At 39.1% G+C, this 18,705-nt stretch overlaps 1 protein-coding gene across 16 annotated transcripts in view; it reads right to left on the minus strand.

Annotated features, from left to right (window-relative positions):
- Nucleotides 1-18,705, minus strand: part of FERMT2 (FERM domain containing kindlin 2) — an 86,356-nt gene that overhangs the window by 54,846 nt on the left and 12,805 nt on the right. For 14 of the 16 annotated variants that reach the window (XR_014819058.1, XR_014819059.1, XM_021102109.2 and 11 more), the window contains exon 3: nt 2,738-2,971. Coding sequence is in view for 14 of the 16 variants with exons in the window: in XM_021102109.2 (XP_020957768.1) it covers nt 2,738-2,971 (234 nt within the window). In the remaining 2 variants the exon portion in view is untranslated. Of the gene's footprint in view, nt 1-2,737; nt 3,231-18,705 lie in introns of all 16 variants that reach the window. The other 2 variants (XM_084981362.1, XM_084981354.1) reach the window with 1 other exon arrangement.

Genomic DNA, 18,705 nt, shown 5'->3' on the forward strand with positions numbered 1-18,705 from the left:
AGGTTGCAGATGTGGCTTGGATCCAGTGCTGCTGTGGCTATGGCATAGGCCTCAGCTGCAGCTCCAGTTCAGCCCCAGTCCAGGAACTTCTGTATGCCACAGGTGTGACTGTTAAAAAGAAAACTAAAGAAACAATGGTTGGAAATTCTTCTAGTTTGGTGGAAAACATAAGCGCCTACAGATTGTAGAATCCATGAAATCCAGCTAGAATAAATAGAAAGAAGGAAAGGAAAGGAAAGGAAAGAAAAGTGAAGAGATGCTCCATGTTGAATGACAGGAAGACCTGATCTGTCAGGATTTCAGTTCACCACAACTATAGATTCAATGCAATCCCGATCAAAACCTCAGCAAATTATTTCATAGGTATTGACAAATTAATTCTAAAGTTTATACAGAAAGGCAAAAGACCCAGAATACCCAAAACAATACTGAAGAACAAGAGCAAATTTGGAGGACTGATACTAAGTGACTTCAACTCTTACTGCAAAAAGCTATAGTAATCAAGACAAGGTGGCATTAACAGATAACAGCAAATAGATCAATGGAACAGAATACAGAGCCCAGAAAGAGATCTACATAAATACAGTCAACTGGTCTTTGACAAAGAAGCACAGGCAACACAATGGAGAAAAGATAATTTTTTAATAAACTGTGCTGTAACAACTGGACATCCACAGCAAAAAAATGAATCAAGATCATACATCCTTCACAAAAATTAATTCAAAATGGATCACATATAGTCACGGAAATTCAGATTATATACCACTACACATCTATCAGAATGGCCACTATCTAGAGCACTGACAACACCAAATGCTGTGAGGACCTAGAGCAATAGGAATTCTCAGTCACTGCTGGATGTGAATGCAAAGGGGTATTAGGCACTTTGGAAGACAGTTCAGTAGTTTCCTACAAAACTAAGCATATTCTTACTGTATGATCCAACAATCATACTCCTTAGTATTTACTCAAAGGAGTAAAAATGTATGTTCACCAAAAAACCTGCACATGAATGTTTATAGCAGCTTTATTTATATAAGTGCAAAACTTGGAAACAACTAAGACATCTGTCAGCAGGTGTGGAAAATAAACAGTGGCATATACAGTCAATGGGATATTATTCAACACTAAAAAGAAACGAGCTGAAAAGACATGAAGGAAATTTAAATGCATATTGCTAAGTGAAAGACAACAATCTAAAAAGACTACATATAGTATAATTCCAATTGTATGACATTCTATAAAAGACCAAACTATGGAGACAGTAAAGGGTACCTTCTGCTCAGTTTTGCTGTGAACCTAAAAGTGCTCTAAAAAGGTTATTAATTTTAAAAATTGATAAAGGATAAAACAAGCAATGCAAAAAAGAAACTGAAATGGCCATTAAAGACATACAAACATAGTTATCTTATAAATCAAAATGAAATACTGTTTTTTTTTTTCACTCAGAGAAGCAAACACTAAAAACTGACAACATTCAGGTGTTCGTGACAACTTGGGGCAATGGGTTTTCACACTGCCAGCTGGAATGTAAACTGGTATAACCACCTGGGAGAGCAATTTGACAGTATCTGAAGTGAATTATGTGTATACTTAGAACACAGCACTTTTACTCTCTACTTCTACATAAACCTGAAATAGAAATTCCTCCACATATGTATAAAATGTCATAAGCAGATAGCCATACAGCAATTGCAGTAACATGCTTTGTTTGGGGATATTTATACTCACAGACATGGATACATGTGTGTACAAGTACATATATGTGTGTTTATGCATTTTCAAATGTACTGGAAAGATACAACTAACCTTACAATATTAGTTGCTTTGTGAAGGGAAATTGGAGGAGAATTTGAATCAAAAACTTTACCTATATGATTCTGACATAAAAAAAAATTTAGCAAAATGATACAATACTGGTCACTCTGCTTGTACAGCAGAGACTGACAGAACTATTAATCAACTATATTTTTTAAAATGATAAAATATCAGCTATCAATTCTACATAATAGGATTTAGGTAACTGCTATATATATTCTTTTTATTTTTCTTAAAAATTCCATTAAACATAAAAACCTTATAATTTCAGTCATTATATCAAAAGAGTAAGGTCCTGTATCTTTCCCAAATCTATGGTACAATAGTTACATACTGATGATAATGCCAATGGTTCACATTTTCTCTGATGGTCGAATACTTCCTGTCACATGACAAAACTGGGTCAGCCAAAAGTAATCCACACCTCACTTCAGAAAACATAAACAGAACTGCCAAAAGAATGTTCAAATTGCAGACTGGTTAAGGAAGACAACACTCAAAGTCATTTCCTTAGGAACTGTGTCAGGCCTTTGCTAAAGGAAGTGACACAGTTTGCCTGAATTATTAAAATCGAATACTGACTTACATGAAGGAAATGCTACGAAACTACATTCCTCTGAAAATAATGCCTGCTCTCTTTCCTTCCCATGAAAACAGTCATCAGAATGAGGTATTAAATAATAATAAATATATGATATACTTCTAGTAAGGAAAGACCTCTACTAGTTTCCTCCCGTTCCACCTTAACTTTATCTTAACGTAATATAAAAACTTTAAGGAATAAAGTAACAGTTTCACATACACACAAACATAGATAGCTCACTCCAATCTCTACTCCTTGAGATAAACCAAATGTCAGTCATGAGTTTACACACATCACACAACTCAAAATTTTGTGAAGACTTTATCTAATACTTACTGAAAGTCTTACAGATGTCAGAAACAGCTTTGAAGACTCTATCAGAGAAATTCACTTTCACCTTCACATACTTCATGTTGGGAAGTTGCAGGCGGAGCAGTTTGTGCTGGGGCGTGAACTGAAGCTTAGCATCTGCCTGAATGCCATACTTATCCAAGGTCCAATGTGTCTTGAGAAGCCATGTTCTCTTCTTTTCCCACCACAGAGCGTGGTCAGACCAATCTTTTTTTACATCTATTAAAAAAACAAACAAAACACTTAAAAATCACCAAGATTTGGAGTTCCCATTGTGGCCCAGTGGTTAACGAATCCAACTAGGAACCATGAGGTTGTGGGTTCAATCCTTAGCTGCGCTCAGTGGGTTAAGGATCCAGCGTTGCCACGAGCTGTGGTGTAGGTCGCAGACGCGGCTCGGATCTGGCATTGCTGTGGCTGTGGCGTAGGCAGGCAGCTCCAGCTCCAATTGGACCTCCAGCCTGGGAACCTCCATGTGCTGCGGGTGCGGCCATCAAAAGACCAAAAAAAAAAAAAAAAAAAAAAATCAAGATTACATTGAGAGAAATTCTAAGCAGAAAACCAAATAACTAGGTACTTAATATAAACAATTAGTTAAATACTAAGTGCCTGTTATGTGTCAGGTACAAAAGAAATACTAAACTGCAGAGAAAACACACTCTGTCCTTGAAAACTGGTAGCTAAGGCAAAATACACACAGTAACTAATGATACTTATGGTAGACTCAAAAGTGAAAGCACTCACAGAGTAAGCACTCTGTGTGGGCATTCAGAGATCAAACACAACCCTGGGGACTGGAATCAGAAGGATCAGTAATGAGGTGGAGTTGGGGGTTCTGAGGAAGGCTTGATGAATGGGCAATATTCTGATGATAAAGTAGGTGTGAAGGCTGAAGTACACAGGGCTGTGGATGCATGTGGAGGTTAAGAAGCAGTGAAAAGTAAGGTAGAACCAAAGTGAACAAAAACCAATATCCTAGGTGAAGAAGAGACTGGAAAAGAGAACATCCATGAGTTACACTTAATAACTTAAAAGAAAACAAAAACAAAAAACCTACATCCCAACCACACACCCAAATACATTCCAAGAAAAAATGACTTACAAGTCATACTGTCCAACATTTTTCCCCAATATATATTTCAGTATAAGTATAAAAGAAAGCATTAATATCTGTTAAACTATTTAACATCCTTATGCAATTAAATTAAATGGACTCAAATAAGGAAGAGTGTAATTTACACAGGATTTGGCTGCCCCCAAATATGGCAGATCAAACAATAAACTTACAAATAAAATTAATTTCAGCTAATTCTTAAAGTAACAATAGAAGTAAAGACTTTTTGGATCAATTATTGTTAAATTAAGAACCAAAAAAGGGGATATATTTATTAAAAAAAAAAAAAAACAAAACATACAACAGCCAAACAAAACAAAGCCTTCCAGGGGAAGAAAGTGAAAATGGAAATTATGATCATCATTCAGATATAAATCTCATTTTAACATAGCTTTAAAAACAGTTGGTCAACTTTAAGAAGGTAAATTTAAAAGTATATACTAACCTGAAATGTTTTTTAGCACTACTTGTCTACCTGAAAGCCTCAGGGAGTAAAAAATCAAATCATCACATTGATTATGAGCCTAGAAACATCTTCTGTAATGGTGACATTTACCTGATATAATTAACTTCTCCTCTTTATGGAAGAAAACACACCACAAGGTGGAAAAAGACCTACAGTTCTCCTGACATTACAACAGTATTTTAGGAGTTTCTGCTGTAGAAGGGTGGGTTAAGAATCTGACTGCAGTAGCTTGGATCACTGCAGAGGTAAGGGTTTGAATCTGAGCCTGGTGCAGTGGGCTAAAGTATCCAGTGATGCTGCAGCTACAGCATAGGTCCCAGCTGTGGCTCAGATTCAGTCCCTGGCCTGGCAACTTCCATGTGCCATGGGTGTGGCCATTAAAAAAAAAAAAAAAAAAAAAAAAAAAAAGATCTAACCTTTCCCATCAACTCCACCTTGGTTTTCTATACCACAGGAATAGCCCCTCCTGCATCCAGCAAGAATAAACAAGGGCAAGAAGAACATATAATCCAAAGATTATGTACTAGAAACCTTATGAATTAGTTTGTTTCCCCATAGAAAGAAAATCTCCTACTGACTGGCAGCACTGGTAAGATCAGTCTTTTTTACCCACAAAAAATAGTGGATAAATAACAGTATAGGGAGGGAAATTTATGCTCAATAAAAGCAAAAACAGGACACCAGAAAAGATCTTCAGTGTCGATAGTGCACATGCCAAGAGACAAAAGAGAGAAAAGCAGGCATTCTGACAGCAAAAATAGTTGTCAGTATCAGAAGATGGAATTGTTGGCCTATGGGAGCCTGTGACACGTTCAAGTAGCTTAATTTTTTGAAGCATGCTTTTTTTTTTTTTTTTTGGTGTTTTCAGGGCCACATCTGTGGCATATGGAGGTTTCCAAGCTAGGGGGGTTGACTGTAGCTACAGCTGTGGCCTGTACCATAGCCACAGCAACGCAAGATCCCAGCCACATCTGAAACCTACACCACAGCTCATGGCAATGCCGGCTCTTTAACCCACTGAGGGAGGCCAGGGATTGAACTCACATCCTCATGGACACTAGTCAGATTCATTTCTGCTGAGCCACAACAGGAACTCCTGAAGCACTCTTGAAGACCCCAAATGCCAGCAACCTAATCAGCATCAATTACAAGATAATTACTAACGCAGAGGAAGAACAAACAGCATCTATAAAATATTAATTCCACAAATAGCTGCTGAACATTTCCTACATGCCAGAAGGCACAGTTCTAGTGGTAGAGATACAGTGATAAGAACAAAGTTCCACCGTCTTTGAAGAAGGCCAGTACAACCAGAGTAGAGAAACAGAAGCATCAGAGAGCTAGGCAGGAGCTTACGTTCATGATTTTTAAATCCAGCCAAACCTTCTGCTTAGAGCACCAGCAGACTCTACATTCTACCGCATTCTACCCCATATCTATACCTGGGTGTCTCACAGGCATCTCAAACTTATATATCCAAAATTCAATCCAATTTTCTCCTAGCCTTACTGTTACTAAATAGCCCTAACCATCAACCTAGTTGCTCTAAACAGGAATCTAAAAAGTAATGAATTCTTCTCTTTCCCCTACTCCTCTATCAGCAAGCCCTTTAGTTCCACTTCCCAAAATCTCCACTGGCAGAACCCTTTTCCAGGTCACCATTATCACTCATACTAACTACTAATTCTAGCACACTGCACAGGTGACTGGCATATATTTGATAAATGAATCCTCAATACTGAAAATTTTAAAGATCCTTCATTACTTCACAAAAACATTAATCCTGGATTTCCCACCATGGTGCAGCAGGTTAAGAACCTGACTGCAGCAGCTTGGGTTGCTGCAGATGCGTGGGTTCAATTCCCCTAGACGTGAGAAATCTAACCCTATCAACTTTTTCTTCGTTCACTGAAGACAATTCCTATTGTATAAAATGATTGTTTCAAAAGTCCATTTGTAAGTCTTAGCACTTAGATTTGCCACAAAGAAACATTATAAATAGGTCCCAAATCAGACTATGCTATTCAAATCTAAAACAGCCCAAAGTATACTACTAGCAATCTTACACTAAACTGATTATCATAAGGCTTTTTGTGGAATATGGTTGATGTTGAACTAGAGATATAAAGAAAACTGGTAAGTGGCACCTGCACAGTGAGTTAGAGGGAGGGGAGAAAAAGACTGTTGTTGGTATGTTGTGAAGGAAACAGGAATTCCTGCTAAAGTAGGGCACTTGGCCACCCTCTTGTCATCTTTCTTCCATAAACCCCAGAAATTAACTGGCCTCCTTCCTTTTACCCAGCTACAATCTGTTGTCTCAGGCCAAGGTTTCTTTCCTTTACTAAAGCTCCTCGTAATAGAAGAGCTTTAGCTTCTGTTTTCCTCTCCAATCCCTGAAATATACAACTACTCTAATGCTCCAAATGAGGTTATTGCCAATAATGTGTAAGGACAGAGTCTAAAAGTTAAATGAATGCTTAAAGTTTTTAAAATGATCTCTATAATAATGGTATCCCTAATGTTTATTGAAATTTCAAGAATATTAAATATTAATTTTATGTTTCAATCACATAATCTTTTGTTCTTAAGAAATCCTTACTCTCTTCTAGGTCTCTCACCTCCCAAACTCCTTTTAATTTCAAAGCTGAGGGGGCTAAGGGTACCCCTCCGTTGCTTTTGGGATGTGCCCTTTTGTTCTTATCTTTCTAATCAACTCAGATCCTCAAAAAAGGAAAGAGGCAAAAAGGACTAAGTATTGCTCTTCAGGTACACAATCAATAAATGAATAAACATTTTCCAAGGATCTACCATATGCCAGACACTAAGCTAGGCCATGGGAATATAAAGTTAGTTACATATGAATTCCCATTCTAGATGTGCTTATAGTCCAAGTGAGGGACATAGACAAATACAATGAGCTAAAAAGATAAAAGAACAAAATGCAACAGGAGCAAAAAACTTTAAATGTGAAAGAATGATTAGGCTCTGAAGAAGAGGTGACATTTTACCTGGGTCTTAATAATGTGGGAGTTGGAGTTCCCAACATGGCTCAGCGGAAACGAATCTGACTAGCATCCATGAGGATGGCAGGTTCAATCCCTGGCCTTGCTCAGTGGGTTAAGGATTCAGTGTTGCCATGAGCTATAGTGTAGGTTGCAGATGCACCTTGGATCTTGTGTTGCCGTGGCTGTGGTGTAGGCCAGTGGCTATAGCTCCAATTCGACCCCTAGCCTGGGAACTACAAACAAAACAAAACAAAACAAAACAAAACAAAACAAAACAAAAAAAAACCCCACAATGTGGGAGTTCTAACATGTACGAAGAGTAACTGACCTACAGATAACAGAGACTCTCAATCAGATGGTTTGATGAAGGTAATTATGATGGGATTATGGAAAATAAATCAGAAAAAGGAAGAATTTGGCAGCAAGAAATTTACTGCAGTATTCTGGGATTAGGACCTGACTTCAAGCAGAAGCTAAAGAGAAGGAGCCAAATTCAAGGGACACATCTAAACTAGAATCACAGGCATCAATGATACTGATGAGAGGACAACTGGAAGATGATGATGAAAGCTAGAAAGTGTCTGGCTTGAAAATCAAATGGACAATAACAATAGCACTGATATTTGTTTACTGAACATTTAGTATGTACAGTAGCACTTAACATACTCTCATTTAATTCTCACAAAAATGTTAAGTGGTAAATGCTAATATAATCCCTGTTTTAGAGATGAGAAATCCAAAGGACAGAGGAGTCATATAACTTGAACAAAGGTCAACAGGCTAGCATACTCAGAAGTCAGGATCTGAATCCAGTGAGTTCCAAAGTGGCATTCTTAAATAACTCTCCATTAACAAAGAAAGTTATTCAGAAGAGAAGCATGTTTGGACACACCAAATTTGGGAATAAAGAATGCATTTATAGTTCAGAGTAAAAGCCTGATGATTATCCTGCACATTTCTTGTAGGAAATAGGTATTTAGGAGTGAGAAAGATGACAGACTGGACATCTATAAGGAAGTCAAGAGATTATTACATAAAGTGGGAAGGGGTCTTGCCAGAGAGACAAGTGAGCAATGAGAAGTGAAATGTGGGACTGGACAAAAAAAAAAAAAAAAAAAAAGAGTTCCCCCCATGGCCTAGTAGTAATGAACCCAACCAGTATCCATGAGGACAAGGGTTCGATCCCTGGCCTTACTCAGTGGGTTAGGGATCCAGCGTTGCTGTGAGCTGTGGTGTAGGTAGCAGATATGGTGTTGGTAGCAGATGTGGCTCGGATCCTGAGTTCCTGTGGCTGTGGTGCAGGCCGGCAGCTGTAGTTCTGATATGACCCCTAGCCCAGAAACTTCCATATGCCGCGTGCGGCCCTAAAAAAAGGCCTGCTCTTCTTTACCTTGGCACCTGCTTTTCCTACCTCAGAGCTGAGTGGCCTGCCCTGGGAGGAGGACTACTGTAAGGTAGATTTCTAGCAATCTTGAAGTCAAAGAGCTGTGGCAGAATAAAATTCTGGAGAGAGTTTCCACAATCTTTCCACAAGTCTGACATAGCTTGTGCTTTTCCCCTGCCCGTATCACAGGGGTGCTTACAAGGCCCACATAAACTGGGAATTGAAAAAATCCTCAGAAATCAATCCAATCTAAATTCTTCCTATAGATAAGGCAACCAGGTCCAGTGGAGTTGGTGACTTGAGGCCCCACAATTCCTCAGCGACAGAGAGATCAGAATCAGTTCTAAGAGATATCTCATGTGTCAACTGAAAGTCAGCATGAAAAAAATGGGTTCACAGACTAAATTTATGTTCACTCAGCTCTTTCCAAGGTAAACAAACATGACCTTCCAGGCACAGAGAAACCTTGTCATCAGAGACTGCTATTTCATTAGGGGCTCAAGGAGCTATGGTTAAATAGTCACTCAAACCACTCCATTTCTCTTCTCCGATACTACCCATACACTAGAAATGTCAATTTATTTATATACAATGGACACTAGTTCTCACATACACCAAGAAACTAATCAGTTCTAGGTATACCCTAAGAAAGATTAAGTACTACACCAGATAATTAAGGACTGGACCATGGTAACTGTAATACAATTGAGAGTTGGTTTCAACAGGCCCTGCCTAGAACTGACCAACACTACAAAGTCTCTCATTAGTTCACTCTCAAAACACCTTATGTGAAGGTGTATTTGTAATAGTCATATGTTTGACTGATTTAATAATGGCAACTACAGGATTTCCCACCATGGCACAGTGGGTTAAGAATCTGGCTGCAGCAGCTCGGATCGCTACAGAGGCGTGGATTCAATCCCTTGCCTCAAAACCTCCATGTGCCACAGGTGCAGCAATAAAATAATAATGATGATGATGATGATGCTGATGGTGGCAGCTACAGACAATAAAACTCAAAAATATTATGGTTAGTACCCATTTAACTACTTGAATGCATATACTACTACACAAAATTAAACTGAGGTTAAAACAAGTGAAGAACATGAATATCAACTGCAAAGAAGCATATTAGAAAATAAACCATTTTTGATTTTATATCAGAAATTAAAAGTATAAAATGAATACTTTATCATAATCTAAAAATAACTGAATTACCTTCCAAGTCATTTCTCTCTTAAGACTGTTCTAGAGAGACCAGAAGTAAATTACTCAATTACTTTTAATCTTATTTTAGAAGAGCAACCTTCCCCTTCCAGAACTACCCTTTATTCTGGAGGAATAATCCCCAAAGGATTCTCAGCAGTGCAACACTACCTACAACTTAACTAAAGTTACTATAATAGAATTATTTGTATACTAGAAAGAAGTATATTCCTGATTTTCCAAGCTATGAAAAGAAGAAACAGATCACTTTAAAAAGTCCCAGAGCTGGAGTTCCCGTCGTGGCTCAGTGGTTAATGAATCCCACTAGGAACCATGAGGTTGAGGATTCGATCCCTGGCCTCGCTCAGTGGGTTAAGGCTCTGGCATTGCCATGAGCCGTGGTGTAAGTAACAGCCGAGGCTCGGATCCTGCGTTGCTGTGGCTGTGGTGTAGGCTGGCGGCTACAGCTCCGATTAGATCCCTAGCCTGGGAACCTCTATATGCACAGGAGCGGCCCTAGAAAAGGCAAAAAGACAAAAAAAAATTTTTTTAATTAAAAAAAAACTAAAAAGTCCCAGAGCTAACTCAGCTAACATATACCTTTGTTAATGAATAAAATGAAAAAAGAAACATTGCCAATAAAGCATGTAAATATTCCATAATTCAGTAATTGTCCCTCGCTCATCCCATCTAGTCGACAAGGGAAAACTATACTAAGATCATTTATTAACCTAATCTTTTAATCTTTAAAATTAACTATATTTCTCCAAGGCCTAGTTTACTTCTTCTCCCTCAGTTTTTCTTTCTATCCACATACTATGTAATTAACTTCCCAAACTGCCGTTGTATCTGTCCCTTCCTTTCTTTATACACTGCTCTAGTTCAAGTCCTCAAGAACTCTTACCTACTATAATCCCATTTTTAAAAATAAAACTCGGGAGTTCCCGTCGTGGCTCAGTGGTTAACGAATCCGACTAGGAACCATGAGGTTGAGGGTTCGATCCCTGGCCTCGCTCAGTGGTTTAAGGATCCAGCGTTGCCGTGAGCTGTGGTGTAGGTCGCAGATAAGGCTGGGATCCCGAGTTGCTGTGGCTCTGGCATAGGCTGGCAGCTACAGCTCCAATTAGACCCCTAGCCTGGGAACCTTATCCATATGCCCTAGAAAGACAATAAATAAACAAATAAAATGAAAATAAAACTATCTGAGCTATCTTTTAAAACGCAAATTTGGCAATTTTGCTTCTGTATTTAACTTTCCAAGTCTGTCTGTTGCTTATAACCTCTTAATAGGTTATACAAATCCTAACCACCATACCCACACTACTTAGCTATCCCCAGGCACAGCTCATGCTCTGGCATAATTTCTGAAACAACCTGGTGTCTTGTGCCTCTTTGATTGGATGCCTTCCAGGATGCTATCCTGGTCCTACTCATCAAGATGACAAAATTCTAAACAAAACTCAAATATTACCATCTCCTGGAGTTCCTGTCGTGGCTCAGTGGTTAACGAATCTGACTAGGAACCATGAGGTTGCAGGTTCGATCCCTGGCCTTGCTCAGTGGGTTAAAGATCCGGCACTGCCGTGAGCTATGGTGTAGGTTGCAGACTTGGCTTGGATCCTGCATTGCTGTAGCTGTGGCTTAGGGGCGGCTACAGCTCCGAATGACCCCTAGACTGGCAATCTCCATATGCTGCAGGAACGGCCCTAGAAATGGCAAAAAGACAAAAAAAAAAAATTTACCATCTCCAGTCTTCACTGACCTTCCTGTCAAAACAGGTACATCTTAGCACACTGAATAATATATCGCCCTTGATTATAATTAATCTTGTGTGATTCATTTTATGTAACTAACTTCCTCCTCTTAATTAAGGGTCTTTGATCTTATTTATCTTGTATCTTAAAGGCAGAGCCCAGGGCCAGGCACATAGAATTAAACCAATAAATACCTGTAATATGCAGTTAATATGCAAAGATATTTTATTTTTTTAATTTTAGTGTTTTTTTTTTTTTTGTTTTTTGTTTTCTTTTCTTTTTAGGGCCGCACCCACGGCATACAGAGGTTCCCAGGCTAAGGGTCTAATCAGAGCTACAGCTGCCAGCCACAGCAACACGGGATCCACGCTGCATCTGCAATCAACACCACAGCTCACGGCAACGCCAGAACCATAACCCACTGAGTGAGGCCAGGGATCGAACCCACAACCTCATGGTTCCTAGTTGGATTCTTTTCCACTGTGTCACGACGAAAACTCTGTTATTTTAATAATTAATGTGGAAAATTATAATTACTCATGACATTGGAGTTCCCATTGAAAACTTACAATTCTTTGTAAAAATTTGTCAAGTATAGTTAAAATACTACTTTTCTATGCATTGGCAAATTGTCATATTCCTTTCTAAGTTTGGATCAATTCCTAACATTTTATATTGTGTACTTTCAATATCATGAAATATCTCTTAAGAGTTCCTTTAATTGGCAGTATTTTGCTTGTCTCTTCCTCCAAAACAGCTTCATCTTTTGTCATATCACTTTTCTCATTTATCTCGATAAGTTTGCCTTCACTAAATTCCTTTGGTTGTGTACCTAGAGTCTCTCAAATGGTGACAGCACCCACATTCCCATGGTGAACTGTTTCTTCTATAACTCCATTTATGTGTGATTCAAATTTCACTTCTGGCATCATCAGTTTTTGGTTTTTTTGCTGCATATTTACCTTTGTTGGCCAATTCCCTCTTTCAATTATCCATTTAAAAAAACAAACAAACCTCATGAGTTTATCAATAGGAGACAAAGAGACACAAGTACACACTTCGCTGCCTATGCATGAATATCAATATATAATGACCAGGCTTCGAAATAAGTGACTTGACCAGTCACTGATCATGATACACATAGGCTACTGACATTGTCTACAGTTCACTGTAGACTGAAGAGCCAGAAGCCAAGTTGGTACTTTATGCACTTACTCAAAGTATGGTGGTAACTAAAATGTGAACCATGTTGTTGGATAACTGGTATTAACTAACCATGATGACTGAAACCTGTGCATATTAAAACTGTGCAGGATACTGATTTTTCCAAAAATCTGCCTGATTCGTTCTATTCTATTCTCTCTCTCTCTCTCTTTTTTTTTTTTTTTTTTTTTTTTTCGGTTGTGCCTGCAGCATACAGAAGTTCTAGGGCCAGGTTTCAAATCTGCACCACAGCAGCGGCCTGTGCCACAGCAGAGACAATGCTGGATCCTTAACTCAGTGAGCCACCACGGAACTCCGGATATGTCCCATTCTTAAAAAAATGTTCTAAATCTATAGGAGAAGTGGTAAACTGCTTCAAAGTTTACATAGTATTCAAAATGTCAACATATTTCAATTAAAGTACCCAATTTAGTTTTAGCATAAGCAAATTACTGCTGTACATTCAATGACTAAAGAAAACGGATTGGCCAGTTACCAAAAAAATTTAGAAATTGCAGTTCCCTGGTATTGGCACTGCTGTGGCTTGGGTTCAGTCCCTGGCCTGGGAATTTTCCTCATGCCATATGTACGGCCAAAAAAAAAATTTAGAAAATTAAAATTTTTTTTTCTTTTTTGGCTGCCCCAGAGGTATTTGGAAATTCCTCGGCCAGGGACTAAATCTGGGCTGGAGCTGTGACCTACACCACAGCTGTAGCAATACTAGATCTTTAATCCACTGTGCTAGGCCGAGGATGGAACTGGAGCCTACAGGGACAAGCTGGATCCTTAACCCCCTGAGCCACAGCAGGAACTCCAGAGAAACAAAGTAAACTTCTGATAAAAAGTAATAAATTGGTGTTTCTTAGACAAGGCTAACTTGATTGAAAATTTAGGAAATCACTCATCAAAACAAAATAAAATCAACTAAGTTTACAGATCGCCTTTTGAAGTTACAAACCCAAAATAATATTTATTAATTTCAAAATCAATTATTTGCTATCACGAAATATACTAACTCAAAGTAGATGAGAAATTACCAGATCTCATAAACCATGCATGCAGTTATAGAGTGCACACAAACAGAAGGCAAGCTCATTATTCATTTCCAGAGGGTGGATAACTTTCTATCCAATCCTGAAGGCTTACTACTAATTTGGTTCAACTTGGCTTAGTTCCTAGAAGACTGGACTCAGTCCATGCAATGTCAACATCTGACAAATTCTGAGAGAGTAACATCAAGGCTGAATTTATCAATTAGTGTTTGACTCACACAAGTACTACAGTTAGTATTTGACTCATAGAAGAACTAACGATTTGTCTTTTTTTCTTTATGGCTCCACCCACGGCATATGGAAGTCCCCAGCCAGGGATTAAATCCAAGCTGCAGCTTTGGTCTACGTGGCAGCTATGGCAACACTACCTCCTTTAACCCACTGTGCCATGGATCAAACCCGAGCCTCCACAGCAACCCAAGGTGCTGGAGTCAAATTCTTAACCCACTAGGCCCCAGCAGAAACTCCTGGATTTGTTTGTCTTTTAAAGTTGGTCAAAGACATTAGCTTTTCTATAGTTCAAAAAAGAAGTAACTTGGAATTTTTATTGCCTTTGACATTTAAAATTTATCCCAGAAACAAATTCTAACACAAGATTGGAGTGTAGACTAACTGAAAAAAATATGTCTTGGACTCCAAGAGGCCTCTTTCTGCTTGTATCTTATGTTACTGGCATATACATACATGATGAACTTCAAATTTCATTTTTTTATTTTTTATTTTTTTATTATAGTTGATTTACAATGTTCTGTCAATTTCTGCTGTACAGCAAAGTGACCCAGTTATACATATACATATATACCATTCTCTTCTCACATTATCCTCCATCATGTTTCATCACAAGTGACGGAACTTCCAAGTTTTAAAGATATGATGTCTCTTCCACTTTAAAAGCTTTTATTGGCATCTCGCAGCTCTTAGTATAACACTAAACCTTTTTTTTTTTTTTTTTGCTGCACCCACTGCATGCAGAAATTTCCAAGCCAGGCTCTGAATCTGAGCCGCAGTTATAATCAGAGCCATAGCAGCAGTGACAACACCAAATCCTTAACCACTAGGTCACCAGGGAACTCCAATACTAAATCTTTAAACCTGGTTTACAATGCGCTTTAAGCACTTGCTGCTGCTTCTCTCTTTTTTTTTCAGTGCCACACCTGTGGCATATGGAAGTTCCCAGGCTAGGGGTCCAATCAGAGCTACAGCTGCTGGCCTACACCACAGCCACAGCCACGCCAGATCTGAGCCACATCTGTGACCTACACCACAGCTCATAGCAACGCCGGATCCCCAACCCACTGGGCGAGGCCAGGGATCAAACCAGCAACCTCATGGTTCCTAGTTGGACTCATTTCCACTGTGCCATGACAGGAACTCCCTCACTTGCTTATTTCTTAAGCCTGTCAAGTCACTGATTCCCCAGGACCACTGCTCCATCATCCCTAGACTTGTTTTTTGTTTTGTTTTGTTTTTAGTTTTTTTTATTATAATCACTAGATGTCTTTCGGTTCCTCAATGGCAGCCCTCCTTTGCTCCCATGCTCTCATGCAGGGACTTATCTTCTCCCAACCTATTGTTCTTTTATCCCATGCCCTCACGCTAAGACCCTCTGCCTCTCTTCTGGCTAATTTCTACTCCATTATCAGCCCTCAATTTAAAAGTAATTTCCTCCAAAAATCCTTCCCTACATACTACATCAGGTTCCCTGGTTCACACTCCCATAACTATTTCAATTATCATTACACTCATCACATTATCGGAACAACTTACTTAAAAACTCTCTCACCCCTAAGACTGCAAGTTGAGTGACTGTAAAGAATAAACTGTTTGTTTACTTCTTGTCTCTCTCATTCATAGTTCAGCTTCTAGCATTAAGTTCTCAGTTAAAACAGCTAAGCGGGTAAGTGAAGGAATAAGAGAACAGACTATCATTTCCTCACTTAACTATATCTCTCCTCTCTATAGTCTTACCTTCTGCTTCTCTAAGCTAGTCTCCAATACACCATAAACACTGCAATCCTCAATCTGGAATGCCTTTCTTTTCACCCTGGCTCTTTTCAAATAAAGCCAGATTCACTCATGCTTCTAAACCTTCACCATTTTCCTATACCTCTTATTTGGCACTTTACAATCAGACTGTCAACTCAAAGCAATCTTGTTTTCATTTTGGTACTAGAAAGCTGCTCATATTTTGATTGGGGAGTTATATTCCACTGCCTAATATAATGCTTGGCCCTCCAGAAATATTTGCTTACTTCTACTACTGATGAGGTCAAGTTCATGTACTTTCTTCAATCACCACAAAAGCTTCATGCTATAGGAGTTCCTGCTATAGTTCAGTGGGTTAAGAACCTGCCTAGTATCCATGAGGATGCAGGTTTGATCCCTGGACTTGCTCAGTGGGTTAAGGATCCAGTGTTGCAACAAGCTGCAACACAGGCCGCAGATGTGACCCAGATCTGGTGTTGCTGTGGCTGTGATGCAGGCCAACAGCTGCAGCTCCCATTTGACCCCCATTATGTATTCATTTAATCCTCACAACAACCCTATGAAGTAAATATATTATTATCCCCGTTTTACTTGTAAGAAAACCAAGTCATAGCAATGCTGGATAACTTGACAGAATGACACAAAGCTTATGCAGAGTGAAACTCACCCTCAAACCCAGGCAATATGGTTTCAGGGAACATACTCAGAGTTCAGAACCATTAAATAAAATTTACAAAAGCAAGAAATGAGAAGTGGTTTCTGGTTAAATACTACATAAATACAATGAAAACAAATTAGGCTACTTCAACCCACAGTTTGTTTTAGGTTTACATTGTATTTGAAGGATAACCAAGGATAACATTTTATCATCTCTTTATACGGGCATTCTACTAATTACCAGGGATTCTGTTAACACTTTTTTTTTTTAGGGCCACGCCTGCAGCATATGAAGTTCCTAGGCTAGGGGTCGAATCAGAGCTATAGTTGCCGGCCTACACCACACCCACAGCAACGCCAGATCCAAGCCTCATCTGCAACCTACACCACAGCTCACAGCAACACAGGATCCTCAACCCACCGAGCAAGGCCAGGCATCAAACCTGTGGCCTCATGGATCCTAGTCAGATTCACTTCCCCTAAGCCACAACAGCACCTCCAACACTTTTAACATCATTCTTAGTTCTTACATTAATTCCAAGTAACAGAGAAGTAAAGTAAGGTTAAGTGAGATTAATAATCAGGAGAAGTTAAAAGAACATGCCAAGGTCATATATAACTCCAGGTGGCCATGTCTTAAACTTATGTTCTTTTTTTTTTCCCTTTTCTCGGGCTACACCCATGGCATATGGGGGTTCCCAGGCTAGGGGTCTAATTGGAGCTGTAGCTACCCGACCTACACCACAGCCACAGCAATGCCAAATCCAAGCTGCGTCTGCGACAAGCTGCGTCTGCGACCTACACCACAGTTCACAGCAACGCCGGATCCTTAACCCACTGAGCAAGGCCAGGGATCGAACCCACAACCTCACAGTTCCTAGTCAGATTGGTTAACCACTGCGCCACGACGGAACTCCAAGACTTATATTCATAAACACTAATGAAGTTCACCTTTTAAAGAAGGCATCTGCCTAATCGAGGATATTAAATTTACTGAAAATACCCTCCATTTTAGCAAAATTTACCTGTAATTTTTTATATATTGGAACAGAAAACCTACTGTTTCTAAAACATCTTGGTCACTTTTTAAAATTTTTTATGGCCACACCAGCAGGATATGGGTTTCCAGGCCAGGGATCAAATCCAAGTTGCATCTGTGACCTATGCCACAGCTGCAGAAACACCAGATCCTTAACCCACTGCGCTGGGCTGAGGATAGAACCAGCAATGCCACAAAGACAAGCCAGATTGTTAATCCACTGCTACACAACAGGAACTCCTGTCATACTTTTAAAAAATAATACGACCCAGAGTGATGCAAGGTTACATAATAAAGTTAAAATACATTCCTAATATGGTAGAGAATAAGTCAGCACTCTTTGGCTTACCTTTATAAATGATACATTCTCAATCTTTTATAAAATATTATTTCTCTAGCTCAGTAAAAGAGAAAATTTAACACAGCTACATTTCAGTCATCAACATAGCTACATTTACAGGAGTTTGGGGTTAGCAGATGCAAACCATTACATTTAGAATGGATAAACAACAAGGTCCTACTCAATAGCATAGTATATCCAATCTCCTGGGATAAACCATGACGGAAATATATATATATAAAAAAGAATGTATAAACAGGTATCACTGAGTACAGCAGAAATGGGCACATTGTAAATCAACTGTACTTTAATAAACAAACATACAGAACTACATGCACAGAGGCTATTCTAAAAACACTTAATGTATATTTACTAGCTTAATCCTTACAATTATCCTAGGATAAAGGTACTGTTATTATTCCCATCTTACAGATGAGCAACCAGAGGCACAGACAGGTAAGTCACACAGTACAAGGCTGCACAGCTAGAATATGGTAAAGTTAGGAGTTCCCACTGTGGCTCAGTGGAAACAAATCTGATTAGCATCCATGAGGACACAGGTTCAATCCCTGGCCTTGCTCAGTTGGTTGAAGATCCAGCATTGCCATGAGCTGTGGTGTAGGCCGCAGATGCGGCTCGGATCTGGCATTGCTATGGCTCTGGCATAGGCTGGCAGCTACAGCTCCGATTGGACTCCTAGCCTGGGAACCTCCATGTGCCACAAGTGCGGCCCTAAAAAAAAAAAGA

This window comes from Sus scrofa, chromosome 1, assembly GCF_054392235.1.
Source record: "Sus scrofa isolate SSC_HxYL_T2T_F1_AM1 chromosome 1, Sscrofa_HxYL_maternal_Yorkshire_Landrace_v2.0, whole genome shotgun sequence".
In the NCBI taxonomy this organism is placed as follows: domain Eukaryota; kingdom Metazoa; phylum Chordata; class Mammalia; order Artiodactyla; family Suidae; genus Sus; species Sus scrofa.